Consider the following 21,391-nt stretch of genomic DNA (forward strand, 5'->3'; position numbering starts at 1 on the left):
AGTACAGCTGAAAATCACAGCACAACAGTTTCCATTTCTGTTTTTACTTTGAATGCAAATGGACTAACAACAACAACAACAAACTTATTTACTTATGATATTTTGTAAAGCTATGAATTTTAATTCACAAATAGTGTGCTCATCAGAAGAAGATGTATTTTGGCATAGGTTAGTTATATTTTTTGCTTAGGGGTCAAAGTTATTTTCTCTCAACAATTTAATGGTTTGCATTTCTCTGCATGGAGTAACAGCATTGGTAATTTTCTCCATTTTAGTACAGAATAGTATCCTAATGATTGTTCACATTTCTGCTTAGTTATAAAGAGCGAATGACAAATTGTTCATTCAGTTATTGCAAAGGCTACATTCCCTTTGTAGATAGCCTATAACTTTGCACTTTTAATTGGGGATGATATGAATGAATGCCCCAGCGATTTGTCAGCCTTAACTGAGTCAACATTGCAATGAGAGAACTGGACATATATTTCGGTACTGCTGGATCTATGAATGAATGAATATGTTTATACCGTCTGGTTCATGCTATGACACTTATGAATTGTAAAACTAGAAAGCCTTCTGGGGGATGTAGCCTGGTTAAAAGAGGATCCATCACTCCCATTAATGAAACACACAGGTGTTGAGCAGTCTTCCACTGTATCAGTTTCACACTTCTGCGCAGTAGGTGGCGATAAAGCAAGTTTTCTTGGTTTCCAAATCAGACGTCAGGTCGAACAGGGGAAGAAGAAAGAGTGGGTGACAGTTGTCGTGGCAACATATGGAGGGAGAATTTGGCAGTTTAAGGAATTTACTCCCACCATTGTTGTTATAATTGCAGACTGACACTCAGCAAATCTGAGTATATACAGAAGACATACACTTGCACGTTGTTAGTATATTCAGACATACGAACCATTGCTGAGGGAAAAGGTACCGACACCGAACAGGACGGCGCAGGCGCGTCTGGACCAACTTTTCAAGTCTAGATCATGACACAACAAGGAGCCGCGCTTCAAACTTATAACAACGAACTCGTGAAGTGTAAGTTGCCAAGCTAAAATGCATATATCTGGTTCCGATTTATCATTATAGTATTGTTTATTCCTTTTAGTGCATTCTGAACATTACAAACATATCGACTATTACTTATGTCAAAAGTGAGTAATGGTGCAAGCTAACATTAGCTGATTATCAGGTTGCTAATGAAACGAATTTCGTGTACTTCATATAAAGAGACTAACTGTGCCATATGAATGATCAAGCCACCACCGTTCAGTTTGTCACAATTAGCAGATGTCTCTCAGTTTTTCACCAACTGTGAGTGGATTCGGCAGAAATCGCAGAAGCACTATGTTAAATATGCTACTTAGATTTTGAATCCGGTAAACTGACCTGGATTGTTAGTTAATTCGTTCGTAATTCAACAGATGCAGAGTGAGAACTGTAAAAGTGGTTTTTATTTGTTTGTTTGTTTGTTTTGTGGCAACAGTGCAGACAGACCCATTGGAAATTCTTTCCATTATGCTAGTGCAAATATGTGTTAAGCAAACTTTGTGCTGTTGAATTTACTGTTTATCATACTCTCGGCCCCTGTTTTAAGGCTTTCAGGATATGCACTTTTATTGTAACTTTTGTAAATTTGTAACACGAACATCTCTCGGGAAAATTACTCTACAGTGGCTGAACTACTACTATTTAAGGTGGCATGGATTAATAAGGCATATTATATCACAATGGACTGACATTTGTGTATTGCTTTTTCTTCCAAGATTTCTCTTGGTGCTGGATATTGATTTCAGTGCCATGAATAGAGTTAGGCTATGTTGATATTGGTGAGAGATTATTATTTATGTATGACTGAGTCCCTGTCACACACTGACATGCCTCATCCATCACAGACTGCTTGAACCTGAGTCAGCAGGAAATACTGCTGTGTTAGACTTCCCACACACACCCCTACACAAATGAACATTACATCGATAGGTCGCTGTGAATACACAGACAAAAATTCTGTTAAAGCAGTACTGAAGAGCTGATATAGATTTTAGTGGGACAGTGATGGTTGGTCGTAAATAGTTGCATGTAGAATTGTCATTGTGGAAGCCCATTCACTAAATCTAACAGATGACCTGTCTTTTAACCCCATGCACAAGGCTCAAATATAATCTGTTTACACAACCAAACCCTAACCCTAATTTTATTTAATGTCTAATATATGTACTAGCCTAAGCAGCAAGACTTTTCCCTCTTACTATAATAAGCCTTTATGTTCATTGTCTCTTGCCTGCACTCCTAGCTTTATCAACATACTTGTTAATTCCTTACTTCTTTCCTTTATTCCCTCATTTATTTATTCATGTTTTCATGGATCCACTCTTTTGCTTTTTTGTCCCTTCCTCAGGTATAGAGGAGCTAGTCTCTAAGAGGGATGAACTCAACAGGCAGATTCAGCTGGAGGAGGAAGAGAAGGCGAGACTACAGCACGACATCCGCGTCCTTACAGACAAACTGAGCCGTGTCAACGAGAGCCTGGCCCGCCGCCTCGCCGCTCGCGCCGACTTTGACCGCACCATCGCCGAGACAGAGGCAGCATACATGAAGGTCTGGAGCTCCTACTGCTCAACTCAGCCCTTAGAGCCGTGTTTCTATATGAGAGGATAACATGTGGCAGGGAAAAAAAATAAATAAATGAGTGCTGCAGTGCAGAGATGTGTTCATGCTAATGTAACATATAAAGACAGAATAAAACAGTGGGGAGTGTATGTTTGATTCTGTACATGTTTGTTACTAGCTCAGATAAGTGCTGTCAAGCCTGTGTAAGTCATCTAGACGAACTGTAGGGCAGACCAACTCCCACATCCCTAGTTAATTAAAAGCAATAGCTCCGAGTCTGTCAAGAGTTTATGAATGAAAGGGGAGTGTGTGTGCGTGTGTGTGAGTGAGTGAGTTTTTGTTTTAGAAAATGCATTACGCTTCATAATACAGTGTGATAAGTATCTGATAGACTGCGGTGACATATTGTTTGTTAACTTTCATTTTCACATACATTTTTCATCTGAATTCATGTTGGAAGGTAATCTATTTTTCCTTCTTTTTCAGATTCTAGAAAGTTCCCAGACCCTGTTAAGTGTTCTAAAGAAAGAGACAGGAAACCTAACAAAGGCCACTGAGCCCAGGGGTGGCAAAGACCACTGACCTGCACAAAACTCTCTTTTTTTCTCCTATTTTTCTTCTTGAAACCACTGGAACATCCCACCTGTTCTTTTAGGACACTGTATGTAAAACATGTAAATGTCTAATATTCCTCATGGCTTCCCAATATGAATTTGTTTCCTGATTTTTACATTCCTCTTATTTAAATATGAGATTTATAATAAACATTATTTGCTGTGGATAGATTGATTTGATTGAGCAGGCCCATGGCATTTGTATTATATGATAAATGGTTGCATCTTTCTGGGTGAACTACATGAAAAAATTTTTAACTAGTCATATGCATAATAATGTTTATTTCCTGCATACAGGTGTAGAAGGTGGCAAATGACAGACTACATAGTCTTTGTTTATTGAATATTTTCATCTGTATGTTTCTTTTCTTCTACTTTATCTGAAATCAACAAATTGTACACTTCACTTAAATCTGCTGACACTGGAGACAGAAAGGACTGAAAAAAAAACCTAGACTCTATATACAGCACAAGGATTATGTCTGTAGTTTGGATGATGACCAAATGAGTAGGAGCTTGATGAAAGGATGTTGTATGGAGGGGATGGTACCACTAACTCTTGAACTCTTTTGAGCTAAAAACGTCAGCAAACACCCCAGGTCTGTTGTGGTTCCAATCTGATGCATCTTGTTCTTCTCAAAGGGATAAAAATACTTACATGTCCTTGTTTCTTTCCAACAATTTCATTTCGTCAAAGTGGAGGTCAACTCCACTTATTAATCACACAGGTGTAGTCTCTCAGGCAGCTCTCTGTAAGCAGCCTAGTCAAACAGCATGGATAAAAGGAGACTACAGAACAAGAGAGCCATTTGGAAAAGGGGACATCAGTCTGGTCAAATATCATAAGCAAAAGGAGACAATAGAACAAAAAGAGAGCCATTTGGAAGGGGGGTGTGTGACAGACCTTTTGAGCCTCTGCTCATATTTTGAAAGCATGATGTATCATACTGAACCATGGTATGGCCACTTCCAAAAAGCCAATCTTGGGGAAAGATTTCTCCATTTCATTTCTGATCAGGACTCTTCCAGGACAGGCAGATAAGAAGCCATTTCAGAGTTCTGAAACTAGGTCACTCACCGATCCCTAAGTGTCCCCGCAGGAGATTGGAAAAGGTCCAATGGGCTATAGCACTATGGTATTAACTTAGGTGACTTGATCGTGTTACTTAATCCTATAAAGTCATTTGAAAATTTCCAAAAATGGCTTAGAAAGGAGAATGGGGAGCCATGAGGCAACAGTGAAGTCAAGATGTCCATGTTCTAGTCTTTGGAAGTGTGGTCTACTAATGAGGTGCAAAATGAAGCAAATACTAGGACAGTGCAAATGAATAACAAAAGTAAAACATTTTAACAAAGAGCCCCAGTCATCTCCTTAACATCAACACCAAACCATTACATTATATATAAAATCATAGTGTTTCATACATTAAAAAAATTGAAGCACTTCAGTGCAACAGCTCAATTCTGGGGCTTTACTGAAGGCCCCCACAATAGACTACAAGGACATGAAAAAGTGATAACGGTTATATGCAATAAATTATGAAAAACCTGGAGTGTATAATCTATACATCAATACTGGCCAAAGGAGATCTTATAAAGACAGGTGACTTGATAGGTGTTGACAACTACAGCAAGAACTAAATACAAATACATAGTTGGATCAACTGGCATTTTGTATGAACATTAATGAATGATATGTAGAAAAGCTTAATCAAATAATTGGGTTTTTGTCACTGATCTGTCTAATTCTGAATTCCTCCATACAGCACACATTCACCATACACAAATGTTTTCTGTCTTTTTTTTTTTTTATCAAATTTCCCAGAAGCAGTGAAAGGCTGTAAAGTCCAATGTGTGCTGTGACGTACTGTGTATTTTAATTAGAGATACTACCAGTCTATCAGCAGTTTGTTTCCGGGAACACAGTACTTTATCCGAATGATCATAATACTTTCTTAATGGCATCGCTGTCAACAATCAACACTTACATGTGACTAATGACTTCTCGTGACAACTTCAGATAGATTTTAGCCTCAGAAAAAAAAAATCATTCCGTAAGCTCTGATAAAAACGTTTCATTGTGTCATGTTTCCATCACTGCGGTGTAGCATTTACTAAAGTTTTGGTAAAGTCCTGCGATAGTTAACAGAGTAAGATGCAGGTCAGACAGTGTTACTGTTGTTTGTACAGAAAACTTAGCTCTACTAAGAAACCTGTTTCATAGTTCAAACGCCTGCTTGGAGTTTGGTTTAAAAAGCACAGCACAGAAGCCTGCTTAGTTCTGTGCATACTTCAGGAAAATCAATCATCTTGAAATCAGCGTAGACTTGAAGACACATACAGGACTAAAAGCATTCAAACAGGACATACAGTATGGAAGCTGTTGCAATAAAATACTACACATGCAGACAGAGAAAGACAAGAGGGATTGTGGCACCCTTTCACTACATAAACCATACAAATGGTGTTCTGTTTTCCACTTTTTTTTTTTTTTTTTTCTTATCTTCTGTACATAAAGTCCTTGTGTTTTATTTCTTTAATTCCATGTCCCTTCCTCTTTATTGAGCATGGACACAGGCATCTTCCTGTTTGTGATGAATTTGGTCACTTTCACGAGGCAGAGTGGCCACAGTCAGTTAGAGCTCAGGTAACTCTGCTGATACATCCAGACTCACGGTATCAAACAAATCAAGTATGGCCCAACCTGAAATCAGTTCAATCTCAACTGCCCATAACAACAGGCAGTCAGAGGAGAGTGTGGGACAGATCAACGGTGCGGGTTGTGAGATGAAGAGAGCCCAGCTCCTCACAGAACAGGAGGTGAATGATGTCAAAGTGTTCAAAGTGTCTGCAGAATGGAGTCCAGGATTAGACCCATCTGAGTGGCAGGGAATGGTTGGTCCAAAGTGATGCAGTTGTACCAGTAAGTTTAGAAGTAAAGGGCTGGTTCACTGCTGAAGTCTGAGAGGGACGAGCTGTTGGCAGGTGTCAGCTGAATGGGAGGAAGGACAGCAAGTTGATGTAAGGAACGTATCTGAGACAAAGTGCACTTTTACAGATATGCACTTTTACAATCCCAAATCGCATTTCTAAAGGGAAATTATAGCAAAGTTGAGCATACTCGGGTAATGAACTCAGTGGAATCTATGTTCTACGTAAGAAAGTGATACAATGGAAACAGACAAGACACATGACAGTCGTAAACTCCTACCTGTTCACATTAATGCTGTATGATTCACAACTAGGCTAGCTGCTCTGCCACCGATGCAATTACAGTTATATGTATCATCTTATTCGGGTTCAGTATACTAAACATATACTCGCACAGACATATTTCATTTAATCAAGTCCTGGTCTTGACTCGTGGTTCTTATAAGAGTGGATTAGGAAAATGAATTTGTCTCTTGAATTTGGTGAATTTCCCTGCATGGTAGTTTGGAGTCTGGTACCTAAACTTGACATGTGTAGCCCAGGTGCTCAAAAGTTTTCCTTTTCTTTCTCTTTTTGTCTCTCTCTCTTTTTTCTCTTAAAGAGTGCACAGCCCACTATTATGTCTGGACTTTCATGTCTGACAATACAATCTCTCTGGTGATCCCTGCAATAATGCTCCTGTATTAATACCATCAGCAATTTCTTAATCTTTATCAATGTTCATTTTCCCAGGACAGGCACACCACATTTTTTAACTGAATTTACTCTGGACAGCAACACTATTCTCTTATCTGTTTGTGCACATGATACCAAACCAACCCTGTCTTTTACCTGATTGTTGAGAGGTGCAACCAATTTAAAAACATTCCTCATTAGGCAAATGCAGGTAAGCAGAGAATCAGGTGCATATGTATGTTTCATGAATGGCATTTCAGTTTTGGATACACTTTTTTTTTAACTATACAGGAAATGTAAAAAAGTTGGGAAGAAAACAGAGAAAACCCTAGCGTATGAAGCCCATTCATTTCCAGGGCTCTCTCACCATGACTTCCTCCGACATGTCAGAGTGCTGAGAGCTGGCTTCCCCCTGGACGTCAGGATTATCAGTCTTGTGCTCTTGCCAAGCACTGAACTCCACTGAGTGCTTAGGAGTATAAGTGGACAGATCTGAGAAAAATAAAGGACAAGAGGAGTCTCTGTTAATTCAACTGGCTTGAAAAAGTCAACTTATTGTTCTCTCAAAGATTTCTTTTTCTTCCTCTCTCCTTTTTTTTTTTTTTTTTAAGTTAATCTCTTGAGGATGAAGCTTTAAAAATATTGGTTACATTTTTTCAAATCTTCAGCAACGACATCTGGCAGTCAGATAAATGTATTGTATGAGTAATAAGACAAACCAAACACGAGTCATTACCATCAAAAATCATAAATGGTATTGACTCATCAATCTGTTCTGGAGAAAAGTCCATCACAAACTTCCCTGGGATCAGAGCAAAAAGGCTGAGGAAACAATACTCTAAGCTGCAGTTGAAGAATATCTGATCAACACAGAGAACAAGCCTTGCATATTGTATACAGGGGTGGGTTTGGGGGTAGGGTGTGGAGAAGTCTATGTTTGAATTGGTTTAACGTTTATTTAGATTCCGTGCATCAACAACATTGTCACTGAAAAACTGGATGATACCAAATAATTGTGGGTATATCAAGACATTCCTACGTAATAAAAAACTCCATTTTGGGTACAGTCAACATATTTTTTCACAAATCAAATAATATTTTACAAAACAATACATCATCATAGCAAATCTTATCTACCTCTGACTAAAAAAATCACCTGAGAACTATCTGAGATGGCGGCTGTCACATGGGAATGACCCAGTTGTCACAAGTGCCAAAGGAACAAAGTACTAAGTGGAAAGGTACTCAAACTGTCGCTTGTACCATATTTAATTTTGTGAGGTTATGAATCTGTAAAAGCACAAGCAAATAGCATTTATTCACAATATTTGCAAAGAGATGTGTCAGAGTTGTACCACATTCCACGAGGAGGCTGCCAAAGCAGAGACTCTGAGGCTTCAGTGATAGCCTTCAAAATGACCACTCTTCACCTTTGAGGAGGTGGATCTCCAACCACTAGATGTCTCTGATGAGTAATACTGGCTCTGGAAATTGGAAAGCAATTTCCACTACTCTGGTGACTTTCAGTCTCTGAAAAATGGATAAGGACTATCTCTTCTTTTTAGCACAGCTCTAACTTCAACCATTACCATCAAAAACTGATCTTTATCTCTCAGGCCTAAAACCATTTACCATTCAGTGTTTGAGGAGAGGTATTACACATATTATTGACTGTAAATTCTACTTCCTGCCATACACATGATCCCATCCTGCCTTTCTCCATTTTCTGTTTTTGTCAGTCTTTTTCTGTCCACCCCCACTTACCAGAGCTGTTGGTAACATTAGTGGATCCGATGGTATAGCTTATTCTTGGGATGGAAAAGCGCTCAGTGCTAATTGTTTCACTTTCTTCTCCTCCCTTCTCTTCTTCCTCCTCTTCCTCTTCTCCGCTGTCCCACACGCTGCTCTCCGAAGGGTACTCAAATGTGCTCTGAAGGCTAGACTCATTGAAGGAAATTTTTAGCTGTGGGGAAAGACAAAGAGGGAAACGAGTCAGTTACAAAACATGTCTCAATTTTTCCCCAATATTTATTAGCTAACTGTTGTGTAGTTACTTGTTAGTAAGTGTTGTTAAAGTGAGAGCACCAGCCTCGACAAACCAGCCCCGCACCCTCATCTTTCCATGATATCACTCCGCCATATGCTATTTCATTTATTCATAGTTCATGTGTCCATTTCCTAGAGAGTTGGAGGAGATTCAGAAATGCCTTTAGCCTAAACCAGTTTTCGCAGAGTGCACCCCTCTAGGAGAGATAATGGAGTCCTTGCTGGAATCAACCAAATGTCCCAAAATATTGCCTATTATGTAATCTACCATCCACATAACAATAACTATAATCAAAAACTCTGGATTTGGACTCCTTTTCCTCAGATGTTTACATAAAGATATAAAGGATGTCTACTCATTTGTTGTGTTATTTTCCTTGGTTTGTCATTGGAGACACCTCCCTGACTTGCTGCTGCTTTTTGTTACCATATGACGTATTCCTGAAGTCAAAGAAAGCCTCTGCCTGGCACTGCCAGGAAGTGTGTGACTGGTAACTTTTGATGTGCTCTTTACAGACAAACACACCCAGTTCACATCCAGATCACTCCTCTTGGTTGCCTGCCATTTTCCTCTCTCTTTCACTTCAATGTCATGCTTGCTCTCTGTTGAACTAAGCTATATCAGATTTCTCCGAATGACCTGTTATCATAACAAAACTCATTACAGATAAGAAAGTAGGCATGTGCCCATAATGAAACCATGGAATTAAATAGTAAAAAAAAAAAAATGAAGAATTGGCATCCGACTTTCCAACACCAACAAACCCAACACAAAGACAACAATGGCCCAAGTTTACTCAAAAAAGTTCAAAGTCAAGTTAAAGACTGACCAAAACCTTGCGCAGAAACTTGCTGCTTCGCAAAGGAAAGTCAGAACAGTTTTACACACTAGTTTTCCATTTCCTTATTACAGTGATTACTGTCTACAATTGGGACATCCTATAGTGAGACTGTTTTGATTTTGTGCTCAGATATTTATTAAGCAGGTCAGGGCCACATGCTCTTATGCTTTTCAAACTGCTTGACCATTGTATTTTTGGTATTTATGTCTTCTCTGATACTGCCACATAGTCAGATCAGTCGCCACACGTGCGGGCACAACAGTTCTTGGCCATAGACCAAGACATTCCAAAAGGTGGACACACCCTGCAGGTTATATATGGCCCTAATACATCAGATTAAATACCACAGAGATAATGTTTCTTGAATTAGCCTTAAACAATTCAATGTTTCATCTTCAGTAGATTGTGCACACACACACACACACGCCACCTATTACAAAGTGGTCCAACAAAAAAGTAACTTTGCCACATACACAAGTTCAACTAGCCGATAAATTCAACCACTCGCACACAACCTGCTCCCTGCCTGTGAAAGAAGCCTAGCCTAAATCTGTCTTTAATCTCCATCACAAGGTGGCTAATGAAGGACAAGCTTCTCACAAACTCACACAGTAAAAAAATAACTGGACACAGTCAAGGCTTTGTGTCACGCCTGTCACCTGACTGTCCCTGCCTTCAGGTGGCAACAACATGTATGAATATGAATTTAAAGTATGGGAATGTGTGCGTGTTTCAGGATGTGAGAGAAAGAACAGATGTTTGAGGGAGGGAAAAATGATTTTCTAATTTTCCTAAAAGCTTGTATGTAACACATCACAGTAGATGATGATGCAGAAAGACATTGTTTAGACACATCCCTGAGTACATTGGTGTTTCTCGAGACAAAACAATTCAGCACTGAAACAGTTCATTAAAAAAAAAAGTTTAAATTATCTTGGTCCCATTCCAAAAAAGTGGTACAGTTTTCAATTTGAACATTCTACAACTAAAAATTCATCCACTGTAATACAACTTCATATATGTCCAATCTAAACATTGAACTCTCTACCAAAGCACCTCTCTTTAAAATCCATGAATGAAAAGGTAGCATTTTAAATACAGTCTAGATCTCACCTCCACTTTTACAACACATGAAAGACCCCCAGAAACTGAAGGAATATGCCATTTAGCTATACCAATGCTGTCAGCAGAAAAGAAATGTAGGGTAAGGATAATATAATGAAAAAAAGATTGGTGATGGGGGAGCATTAAGATTTACAAAAGATAAAAAAGTCACACTTAAACCTCTTTCTGTACTTGTGTTGTTAACCGAGATCTGCACAAAGAAAACACCAGGAGCTGATTTAAAAAAAAATATCAAAGCAACAAGCACAGCTCCTCTCCTCTAGGAAGGCCAGATACTCTTCTTCTGTCCTTTCCTGTGTTAGCTGTGCCCACCTGCGGATATGAAAGGGAGAATTATTGAGGCCAAAGACACTGCTTTCTCTGACAGGGTAACAGTGCACCAATTCATCCCAGAGGGATCTTCCCATTCAGCAATATACACTCCAACAGAATTCAACGATCTGTCTCTTGTCTCTCTTTCACACACTCAGAGACAATAGCACAAACATGAGTCAGAACACAGGAGATGCTAATTTTAGGAAACAACGTCAAATGTCCATTGTTGCTTAAGTGATTAATTGTTCTGGGCTGGCTTTGTACTCTGAAGTTCTTGAATGGTTAGAAATTTGTGGAATGATTTAGTGTGTGACTCTTTAAAAATGAGAGAGGCGGCAAGGTGAAAGAAGGACTTTGTTATGAGCCGCTTCCATACCAGAGGAGCTTCACTATGAGCTTACTGTGCTCTTGAAAATCAAATCTGCCCTCCCAGAAAATGGGCTGACCGTCTGAGTATTCTACATGCTGGAGTGTTACTGGGAGTATGCTGCTCTTTATGCTGCTCTGTCAAGGTACATGACTATTCATTTTCTAAACAATTTAAATGCCTTCCTCTGGACCGGGGCAGAGCTGCACCTTATATAAACACATGAAGGGGGTGGGGGTGGGGGTGGATCGTTAATCAGCAGTGCCTGATTAAATCTAAGCCCCAGCCAGGTTGTGAGCGAAGACAGGTCTTTATGGAACCAATCGACTTCATGCAGGATAGGGACATTATTACCATTATCACTTTAGCACAGTTATTGTATGGACATCACTACCGATATCACTTTAGCACAGTTATTGTATGGACATCACTACCGATATCACTTTAGCACAGTTATTGTATGGACATCACTACCAATATCACTTTAGCACAGTTATTGTATGGACATCACTACCGCTATCACTTTACCACACTTACTGTATGGACATCATTACCGATATCACTTTACCACACTTACTGTATGGACATCATTACCGATATCACTTTACCACACTTACTGTATGGACATCATTACCGATATCACTTTAGCACAGTTACTTTAGGGATATCATTGTTGAACCACTGTCGTAAGTTTTAACACTGTACTTACTGACCTCCTTAAAACTATAAACAAAAAACAGAGTTAATTTTCAATATGTTCAAAATGAGAACCACCCATAGGGATGTGATTTCCTCAAAATATCCTCCTACAAACAAGATAATTTTAGTCATGCAAATAGCAGTGGTACAGTGAATTTGACTCCACATCATTCTTCTGAATGTTCATTTGAAGACCAGGCAGAGTGTCCGGAGATTGTTGGTTCTCATGTCCCTGCCATTCCCCAGAAAGCTGCACCTGCGACCTAGAGCAGGATACTAAACCCAAATGTTGCAGGGGTTCTGCATCATGGTACACATGTTTCCCCCACCCATTACGCTGTGTATGGCCACCTTGAAAAACAGTAAGCTTGCTTAGTAGCCCTGTTGTGCTACTAGGAAATGCAAATACCTTCCTTCCCCTTGCCGTAGTTATTTGAATAATCATTTACTTAATCACCCTTATAATAGCATATGTGTGTTAATGTTGATAGCATTGTTCGATAGCATTTATAAGCATCATTGAATTCCAATTATTTCGCTAGCCATTAACTTTTATCAGTTATGTTTACATTCTCAAATCTAGTAATTCTGGGTTAAAGATGAAAGATCAGAGTCGCTTCGTGATCTCACTCGAGAACATAATGACATATGTAATTACACATCACACAGAAAACCTCGTACTGGTGAGAACCAGACCTGTTTTATGCATCTGATATTAAAAATATATATATGTATATTATTTTGAAATCCATTGGGGATGCAGCCACCTCTGTCAATGGCCCTTTAAATCAGTCTATGCTGTTTTTAAATTCACTTCAAGTTGTCAGAGAAATTGAGAGAGAAAAATCAGAAAAAAAAAACAGAAAAAATATGAAAGTTTAAGACTCAAGTGTTTGATCGAAAAGCCATTTCTGGTTCAAAACACCAAGTTCAGGGTTATCTTAAGCCCACAGATATGTCAAAACAACGAGCTTAACCTTTAATAACATCAGACAGGGGTCCCTGGATAGCGTAGATTTGATCTTTGTTGTTAGATAATGTTAATAAGCATAGTTAAGAAGCATCAAAAAACAACTGCGTCCACTCCATCCGTACTTATAAAACAAAACAAACAACAGTAAGACCTCCACCCACTCTCTTTCACGTTCTCCATATGCAAATCTGTTACCATGCCAGCAGGTATTTAGAGGTGTAAAAACAGCAACTGCCAGTGAATGGGATCGTCCGTTTATTTACGCACCGTTCAGTGTGTGTACTGTTCATGACTATCAGCAAGCGTGAGGTGTGACAGTGCAACATACGTTCTGAGGGTGTGAGAGAATTTATAGTGTTGTGTTTGTTTGGATGCACTGTTTCCTAGTTACCATTACAGTGTGAATAAAAGAGGAATGAGGAAAGAGGAAAGAGGAATGAGGAATGATTCCAGAGACAAAAAAGGACATTGAACACCCCTGTCAAAAACAGCAAGTAGTATCCTAGTGCTGTACAATTTTATTCATCACTGAAAGCTGATTTGACTTGAGTATCTGTAAGAAACGGGTGAAGAGAGAGAGAGAGAGAGAGAGAGAGAGAGAGAGAGAGAGAGAGAGAGAGAGAGAGAGAGAGAGAGAGAGAGAGAGATCCTCTTCCTTATCCCTGGATTTCTAATGGAAAGTTTGACTGTGGCCTATGTTGCTGGGAGACAAGCGCCATGGAGAGAAAGTTCTCTCATCAAAAGCAAAAAGGGAGTGAGGGAGGGGTGACAGAGAACAGAGATGAGGGGATTGCTTTAAGTTAAGGGGTGGACAAGAGTCAACTGTACAGTTGTCATACCTGACACAGAGAGGACTATGACATAGATTATGTTCTTGTTGAAAAACAAGGTGTCAGAGAGAGTCAGAAAAAAATCACATGGCTGACCATATCTCACATATCTCAAACCTTGTAATAATTAATGCTTGTGAATGCTCACACACTCTCACTCTCTCATACCGTGTTTCTCTGTGACACTTAGACAGGCACACGCAAACTCACTCAGATTACAGAGGTTTAGTGGCTTAACTGCTGTACAACAATGATGCAGATTTTAATCTCATTAAAATACATCTTCACTCCTTCACCGCACACCTCCCACCCTCCCTTTCTCCATCTCTACTTTGTTATCTGTTTGTGCATGCACGGGCATTCACGCGAGCGAGTCCTGAATTAAAGATGACAATGACAGTGGTTCTTTGCCATGTGAATTCTAATTACATCGACCCTACTGAGGGTGCAATTGTGTCATCTGTATAGGTAGGATGTTGAACTAATCCATAGCATCTACAGCATGTTGCATTACAAAATTACCTGAGGTCATCGAGACAGCCGTGTAGATACACAATACTCGGCTCAGTCCTACTCTCACACAAAACTACGGAAGTGATGACAAAAAAGTATTCTGCTGTGACAAGCACCTGACTTCCTGAAATGCATAATGACACGTGAGGAGCAGGGAAAGAGATAAGGAAGGAGGGCACAGGGAAGAAGTTGTACAGTAGATAGGACAGGGAGAGACTTTTCTCACTGGTGAATTATTAAACTCTGTGGACTTTCACACCTGTAGCCCTGACACACAGGAAAAAATGAATTAAAAAAAACAAACAAACAACTTGATCTGTTGGCTCTGCGTGTATGTTAAGTCATGTCGAGGACACGTTTGAGTAAATGGCTACAGTACAATCCCTACACTTAGAAATGCAAGTTGACATAGAGGTTCTGAAGCCGTGTGCTAGAAATTAACTTCATTATTTGTATAGGTGCCATACCAACAGCATAGTGGATGAAAAACTTTAAGCAGTCAACGGTTGAGTCATTACTGGAGCTACAAACATTAGTGGACACAATTCAAACAAAAATCATTATTTTACTCTACTTCAGTTGTTAGCAGTGCTTACAACTGCTGGCATCACTAATGGAAAATACTTCCAAAAGCTACACTACGCACACTTAGGAAATCAGCTTAAAACTCAAAAGAGTAATTACAGCATTATCTGTTATATCATTTACAAATTAGTCTGGAGGAGACAGCCAGCTTCTACAGACCATGCCAAAAAGAACAGAGAGCCAAACACACATAGAGACACATACATCATAACTGCATAGCTCTTTCAAACCACTAGCTATCCTGTAATTCCATTCTCATAATAACAGCTTTACAGAGTTCCGACCTCAGAGAAAAACAACTCCACCCACACCAGCTTTCCCCCAGGAACTTCCATTCCACTCTACTTTACTGAGAAACAGGGACTGTGTATGTGCGTGTATGAAAACAACCATATTTACCGAAGCTAAACTCATTTCTGCTGATAAAATACAGAGTTACTGTGTCCCTTTTGAGAAGTATTACATAATCTAGTGGAGAGGTACTTGTTCTCTTCGGCTCACATTAACACAATTACTTGAATTCCTGAAGAACTAACCAAGCCCTTATCCTACCGCTCCTGTTGTATGCTTTGTTCATTTGTCATACAGGTAAATGAGGCTAAAGTCAAGCTTTAAGAACTCCTGAATCTCCATGTTTCAGTCCTTAACGATGTTGAAAGCATTTAGTTGGATGCCTTCCTGTTGTAAAACAGACCATTTTACATGCCGTACTATACACATATGTTGTGTCCCATAATTGGCTAAATGTCTCTTGTTAAGATTTCTCAGTGAGGTGAATTCACAAGTGGTGAATTGCAAACAGACAAAATTCAAGGCCTTAAACCCTAATACATGCATGAGAATAATCTATTTACCCCTATCTGAAAAAATCACATCAAACTCCAAGCTAAAAACAGTTCTGACTGACCAACACAATGACTGGAATATAGTGTGGCTATGTGGTTTAGCAAGCATGCAGTGTGCTAAGTTTGATCCAGATGTGAAGAATGTCCATTGCCCAGATTTGAGACGAGAACTTCACCCTCTAACCTCGCTCTCAACATCTCAAATGAGACACCAGGAAGAGACAAAGCAAAGTTTCCAACGCAGGAAGGAGCCTTTTACCCTCTTCACAGAAACATGCTGAGTTTGCCCGCCAGAATCTTTCAGGCAAAAGATTCTGTCGAGCAACATGTCAACACTGCCAAAAAAAGTAGTTTTTGATTAAATATTTTAGTAGTCTGGTTGTGAAATTGTCTATCACCCAAAAGATACTGTAATAGAAATAAAAGTTACAAAACAACTTCTTGAGTAGAAAACAAAAGCCATATATGGCCTCCAGAGGAAGAAACAGCGTGCGATGCATGTGCATGCACTAAAAATGATTCTCTAAAGCTGTAAAAAAAAAAAAGTCACATTATGACAGAGTACATCTAAGACCACATACAAAAAGAAATATAAGACAATTCTGAATAAACATTCCACTGTCAAATCCCCCTGCTTCAGACCTTAACTATCTGACAAGGACTTGATACAGGAATTACACAATAAGCTCAAACAATTATGCTCAAGGTGTTACCATAATTGCTGTGACCCAACCCTATCTTGAAACCAATAAGAAAGACTTTGGTGAGGGTGTGATGACCATAAGGGAATACCTATAAATGGAAAGACTATAGTTTACACAACTAAGCATGAGAACACAGTATAAGAACTGCTGTGATTAAAGACATGCTAAACCAGCTTAGGTAAGAGCTGATTCACACAGGTGAAACAAGGAGAGGTCAACAGGCTTTCAGTCAAAAGGATTAAGTTTGTGAACTTTCCGAGCATCACATATGCCCAGCTGCAGAGTATGATCGAGGCACATGTGCCTGCGATATTTGAAACCCATAGTGATATGCAATGAAATTCAGAAATTACTGCAGCTATGTCTGTTTCAAATGTTGTGAATGTAGAAATGATATATGTATTTTAATGCATGTTAGGTGTAACCTGGTGTGGTGTACATGTTGAATGGAATGAATATACTAATTCAGAAAATGTAAGCTTCTATATGTGTATAAAATCTTTAAATGAGTTCTTAACAGCGCATGCAAATGAATGTTAACTGTTCTTGATATCAAAGAGTGACACAGACATAACTATCACTCACCTGGACCAATGTTATAGTTAATCAATATATCTGTTTTAGTGCTTTCTCCCCTAAACAGTTAAAAAGTGAAACACTAACCAAGCCAATGTTCATAAGTTAACTTCCTCACATTCCTAGTCTCTATCTGGCTTAAGTAAGAACCTTTAGACGCTTTCTTTGGCCCCTCATAACTGAGATAACTGAGAAATTCTGAAAAACAAATGACTGGTTTTCCCCTACAAATCACCTAACTCCACACACACAGTGTTTTCCACTCAGCAGTAACAGAGAGAGAAATGGAAATCATGAGCCAATAATGAACACAATGTTTTGTTCTACAAACTCTGAACAAGCAAAACAGTATAGCCTGTAGAATAACTTGAAGTATCTCACCGTCATGTATCCCCTGGCTATGTCAAAACTGAGACATCTAATTCTAAAAGACAAGTGTATGGAATCTACAGGGTTTCAAAATCATATCTGGAGCTAAGTTAACAATTTGATGAGACAGCTGAGAATTGAAGACGCCTTTACAACAATATTCATGTAATTTATAAAATTATCTATTTTGGGCGTAAATTTAATTGACAAGTAAAACATCTCTTTCCCGCCCTCTGACACTCAAATGATCTGTAAGAGGAAGTACCAAACACCTGTTCTTTCCACTGACATCTACAGAAAGAATATCCATCTATTTACTGCCGAGTGAGAAGTATGAAAAAACCTGCCATGATTATTTATCCATTATATTTTTGTATGAAACTTCATATGATGTTTCTTTGTGTTTTGATTAATGCCTTGAAAACTCATATTGATTTAACCACAGCTACCTATGTGGTTAAATGTTCTGTCCTCTAAATCATAAAACATTTTCATTCATTGCTCTTTATGGATCAGGCACTCCTTGGGCCAGACATCAGAAAAACCCTACCCTTACATTGAGGCTGCTCTCTGTGCATGACTGCAATTGCAACCTTCGAAAAGAAACCCAAACAGGATTATACCACATATGGCAGAAATCCCATTTTACCTTCTTGCCTGTGGAGCCAGCCTTGGAAAGACAGGACCGGCCAAGGGAGAGGTAACCTCCAATGACTTCAATCTCCTCTACAGCTGGGTAGCGTTTCTTAAGCAACGTGCCCAGTTGGGCATAGGGGGCCTTGGATGCTGCTGCAGTGGGTGAAGGGACTGTTGCTTGGTCATTGGGCTCCAGAGAGCTTGGCTGGTGCTCCTGCTTGCGTTTGGGAACCACGGTAAATGTGTTCCCTTTCCTCTTCTGTATCACTGGGCTCTGCGAAGGTGTCGATGGCTCCACCACAACATCATCAATGTTGGTAATGGGAAGCTTGTCGCTTGAAGCCTCATCAACGGGCACCACTGGCTTTGTCAGAGAAGCAGGTGAAGATTTCAAGGATGGCGTAGGAGAGGTGGGTGTACCAGGAGGAGTGGGCAGTTGTGGAGGTTTGGTGTTAGCTGGCACGGGCACCCTCACTGTATCTGCGTGCTTTGAGAGGGGTGGCGTGGATGGAGGAGTGCTGGGTATTGGCACTGCTGGCACTGGGGCTACGATCTCTGTCTGTCTCTGAGAGGGTGGCGATAAGACTGGGTTAGGGGGCACTGTTTTGCTTGGAGACGATGCAGCAGTCAGGCGGCAGTTGGGGATAACAGTGAAAGAGTTGCGGGACTGGAGTCGGAGGTTGGCGAGGGCACGGGCCTGCACATCATTGGCTGGCACTAGCGAGAGATCAGGGTGGGGAGATGGACGGATCTCGAAGCTTCGTGGTAGCGAGGGTGAGGTTGATCTGGCAGGGGAGTCGGCACGGGCACGGTGGCTCTCTGGAGAGCATGGCACTTTGGCTTTAGTGGCTCCGTCTGTGCTGTCCCAGTCTCTCTCCCTAACAGGCTTTGACTGTGACCTCTCTGCCTCCTCTCGTGGGTTTATGGTGACAGTGCGGCCTCCGCTCGCTTCAGACCGCCGCCAGAAGGAAGACATTAACTGAGGAGATCCACAATTAGGGGTGCTACTCCCTGAATGGGTTGGAGAGGCAGGTTGTTTTGTTTTTGAAGACTGATTGGTCTGGAAGACTGGTGACACTTTGTTGGGCAGAAAGCGAACAGGTGAGCCAGGAAAGGGAGGCGTCGCACATTTTGGCACCATATCCGGCAGGGCTTTAGGCCGGGAGCTGGATCTAACGGGGCTGGTATTTAAATCGAGGAGGTTCTCTGTGCTGCGCGATTTAGGCTGAAACTTCCCGTAATTCAAGTCGAATTTCTGTAGCATACGACTCACCCTACCCTGCCCTTCAAACAGGTCGGCGACGTCAGAACCTGGCCGGCCCAATGTGCTCAAATTCTCTTCGCTTTTGCTTAATGCAGTATCATAAATGACTACTTCCTTAGCACGTATCTCGGTAACCGGACTACCCCTCCGGTCTAAAAGGTCGTTGAGGGAGCTGTATCCGCTAACAGTGCCATTCTGGAGTTTAGATGCATGCTTTAAACCAGCCCCCTCCGGAAAGTAATCTGGGTCGGATTCTATAATGATTATGTTCTCTGCATGAATAGTCCGTATTCCAGGAACGTTACTGTACAACTCCAAAATGTGTTGCACTGGACGAGAGGCGTTCGTTTGGTCCTGTTGTTTTTTACGTTGTTTCTCCAGTTTAATAAAAGGGTTTTCCTGTAGCGGGCCCAAACTCTCCCGCAGCACCATACTCTCTTGCGCTCCGTTTGCTCTTTCCGTTCCCTCTACTGATGAAGAGACGGAGGGGTCTGAGACCGAACAGGGGTCTTTTGTTTTAACCGGTGATAGATCTGACGATATGGGGGTGTCGCTGCGCTTAACTGGAAAATGCTGGCTGGCTGGAGTGATGGTATAGTTCTTGTTCGTGACAGTGCTAGTAATATCATCCTTGCTGTTGGATCTACTACTTCCCGATATCTCTCCATTAACCCACGATGTGAGCGCGGAGTCCACACCTGCCCCAGACCCACCGCCCTTTGCTTTCCTTCGTTCAAGAATCTCTCTTTTCCAGGCCGGCATCCTCGGGCTCTCCTTTCCGGCCTCTTGGTGAAGCAGACGAATGTCTCCGGCTGACATAACGGGGACGTGGAAAGGTACCTTGTCTCCGAGACTTAAAAAAAGAGTGTTCCAAGGACTGGAACCAAACACTCAGCTCGCTCTCTATGGCTGTACCTGCAGCGTTATTTCTACACACACGCGCACATCTCTGAGCTTCGTACAGATTCTTTCATTAAGCCTCTATGTCTACACACTACCACGCCCTCCGCACCTGCAATCATGAGACGTCACCCTTAGGTCGACGAAGCTGTCCTTAGGAAAGCACCTCATTTGGTCGGTTCGGTTTTAGATACACCCTTTTTTACATATCACACCACCCACTTTGGAAAACCCTCCCCTTTCTATTGTGGGTAACAGAGAAACGTCTGTCGATCAAAATTACTAAGCTCAACCCCTTCGTATTGTTTAACCCTTGCAGCGAAAAGGTTTTCCCCGTTACGATATCGTTTCACGTACAGAATACCGACGAAGACCCTCAAACACGAGAGGCTTTATTTATTTGCTCATGTGAGAAGAATTATACGTACACAGAGAACATTAAGGTCTTGAATAAAACACGAGTCTTGTTTAAAACGGATCAACAATGAGCTTGTTACATTGATCGATTATCTAGTCATATTGCTTTTCATCACTATGACAGAATTGAGTGAGCCATCATCATCTTCGTAGACGACTAATGCGCATACCAGTTGTACTAAAAGAGCCGGGAATAATGTTATTCGTAAGAGCAATATTTGCAGGTGCTTGGACGCTCAAATAATGTCCGTGGTTCTGGATGAATGCGACTGACTAAGTCTCGCGCTTATGTTGCTACCCGATGTGGAACCGTTTGCTGTCCCAGGAGCGATTACCACTACTTCTTCATCAAACATTTATCGTTGCACTGATCTAACAAGCTTTGAATTCAAATTAGTCACAGTAGACTTCGAAGAAAATGTCAACAAAGAATGCAATTTCCAACATCTTTTCGAACTAAGGACAAACTTATGCGAATGTTAGACTCTTTACATTTGTCATTTATTAGTATAATAATAAAACGCGAAATGACATGGATTCTATGTGAGCGAAAAA

General features: G+C 40.5%; 2 protein-coding genes across 2 annotated transcripts; one reads left to right on the forward strand and one right to left on the reverse strand.

Moving 5' to 3' along the window:
• Positions 1-956: 956 nt before the first annotated feature.
• On the forward strand, positions 957-3,339 carry ssna1 (Sjogren syndrome nuclear autoantigen 1). Its single transcript, XM_030769988.1, has 3 exons — positions 957-1,038; positions 2,399-2,598; positions 3,097-3,339. Exons 1-3 carry the CDS (start codon positions 987-989, stop codon positions 3,190-3,192), a joined length of 348 nt encoding a protein of 115 aa, XP_030625848.1. The 5' UTR covers positions 957-986; the 3' UTR covers positions 3,193-3,339.
• Positions 3,340-6,153: 2,814 nt separating this feature from the next.
• On the reverse strand, positions 6,154-20,338 carry tprn (taperin). The gene is made up of 4 exons (XM_030770201.1): positions 18,269-20,338; positions 8,595-8,793; positions 7,198-7,322; positions 6,154-6,216 (listed from the first exon to the last, which is right to left on the reverse strand). The coding sequence occupies exons 1-4, from the start codon at positions 20,336-20,338 to the stop codon at positions 6,154-6,156; spliced, it is 2,457 nt and encodes an 818-aa protein (XP_030626061.1).
• Between the last annotated feature and the right edge of the window lie 1,053 nt (positions 20,339-21,391).

The sequence above is a fragment of the Chanos chanos genome, chromosome 3 (assembly GCF_902362185.1).
Source record: "Chanos chanos chromosome 3, fChaCha1.1, whole genome shotgun sequence".
NCBI lineage: Eukaryota > Metazoa > Chordata > Actinopteri > Gonorynchiformes > Chanidae > Chanos > Chanos chanos.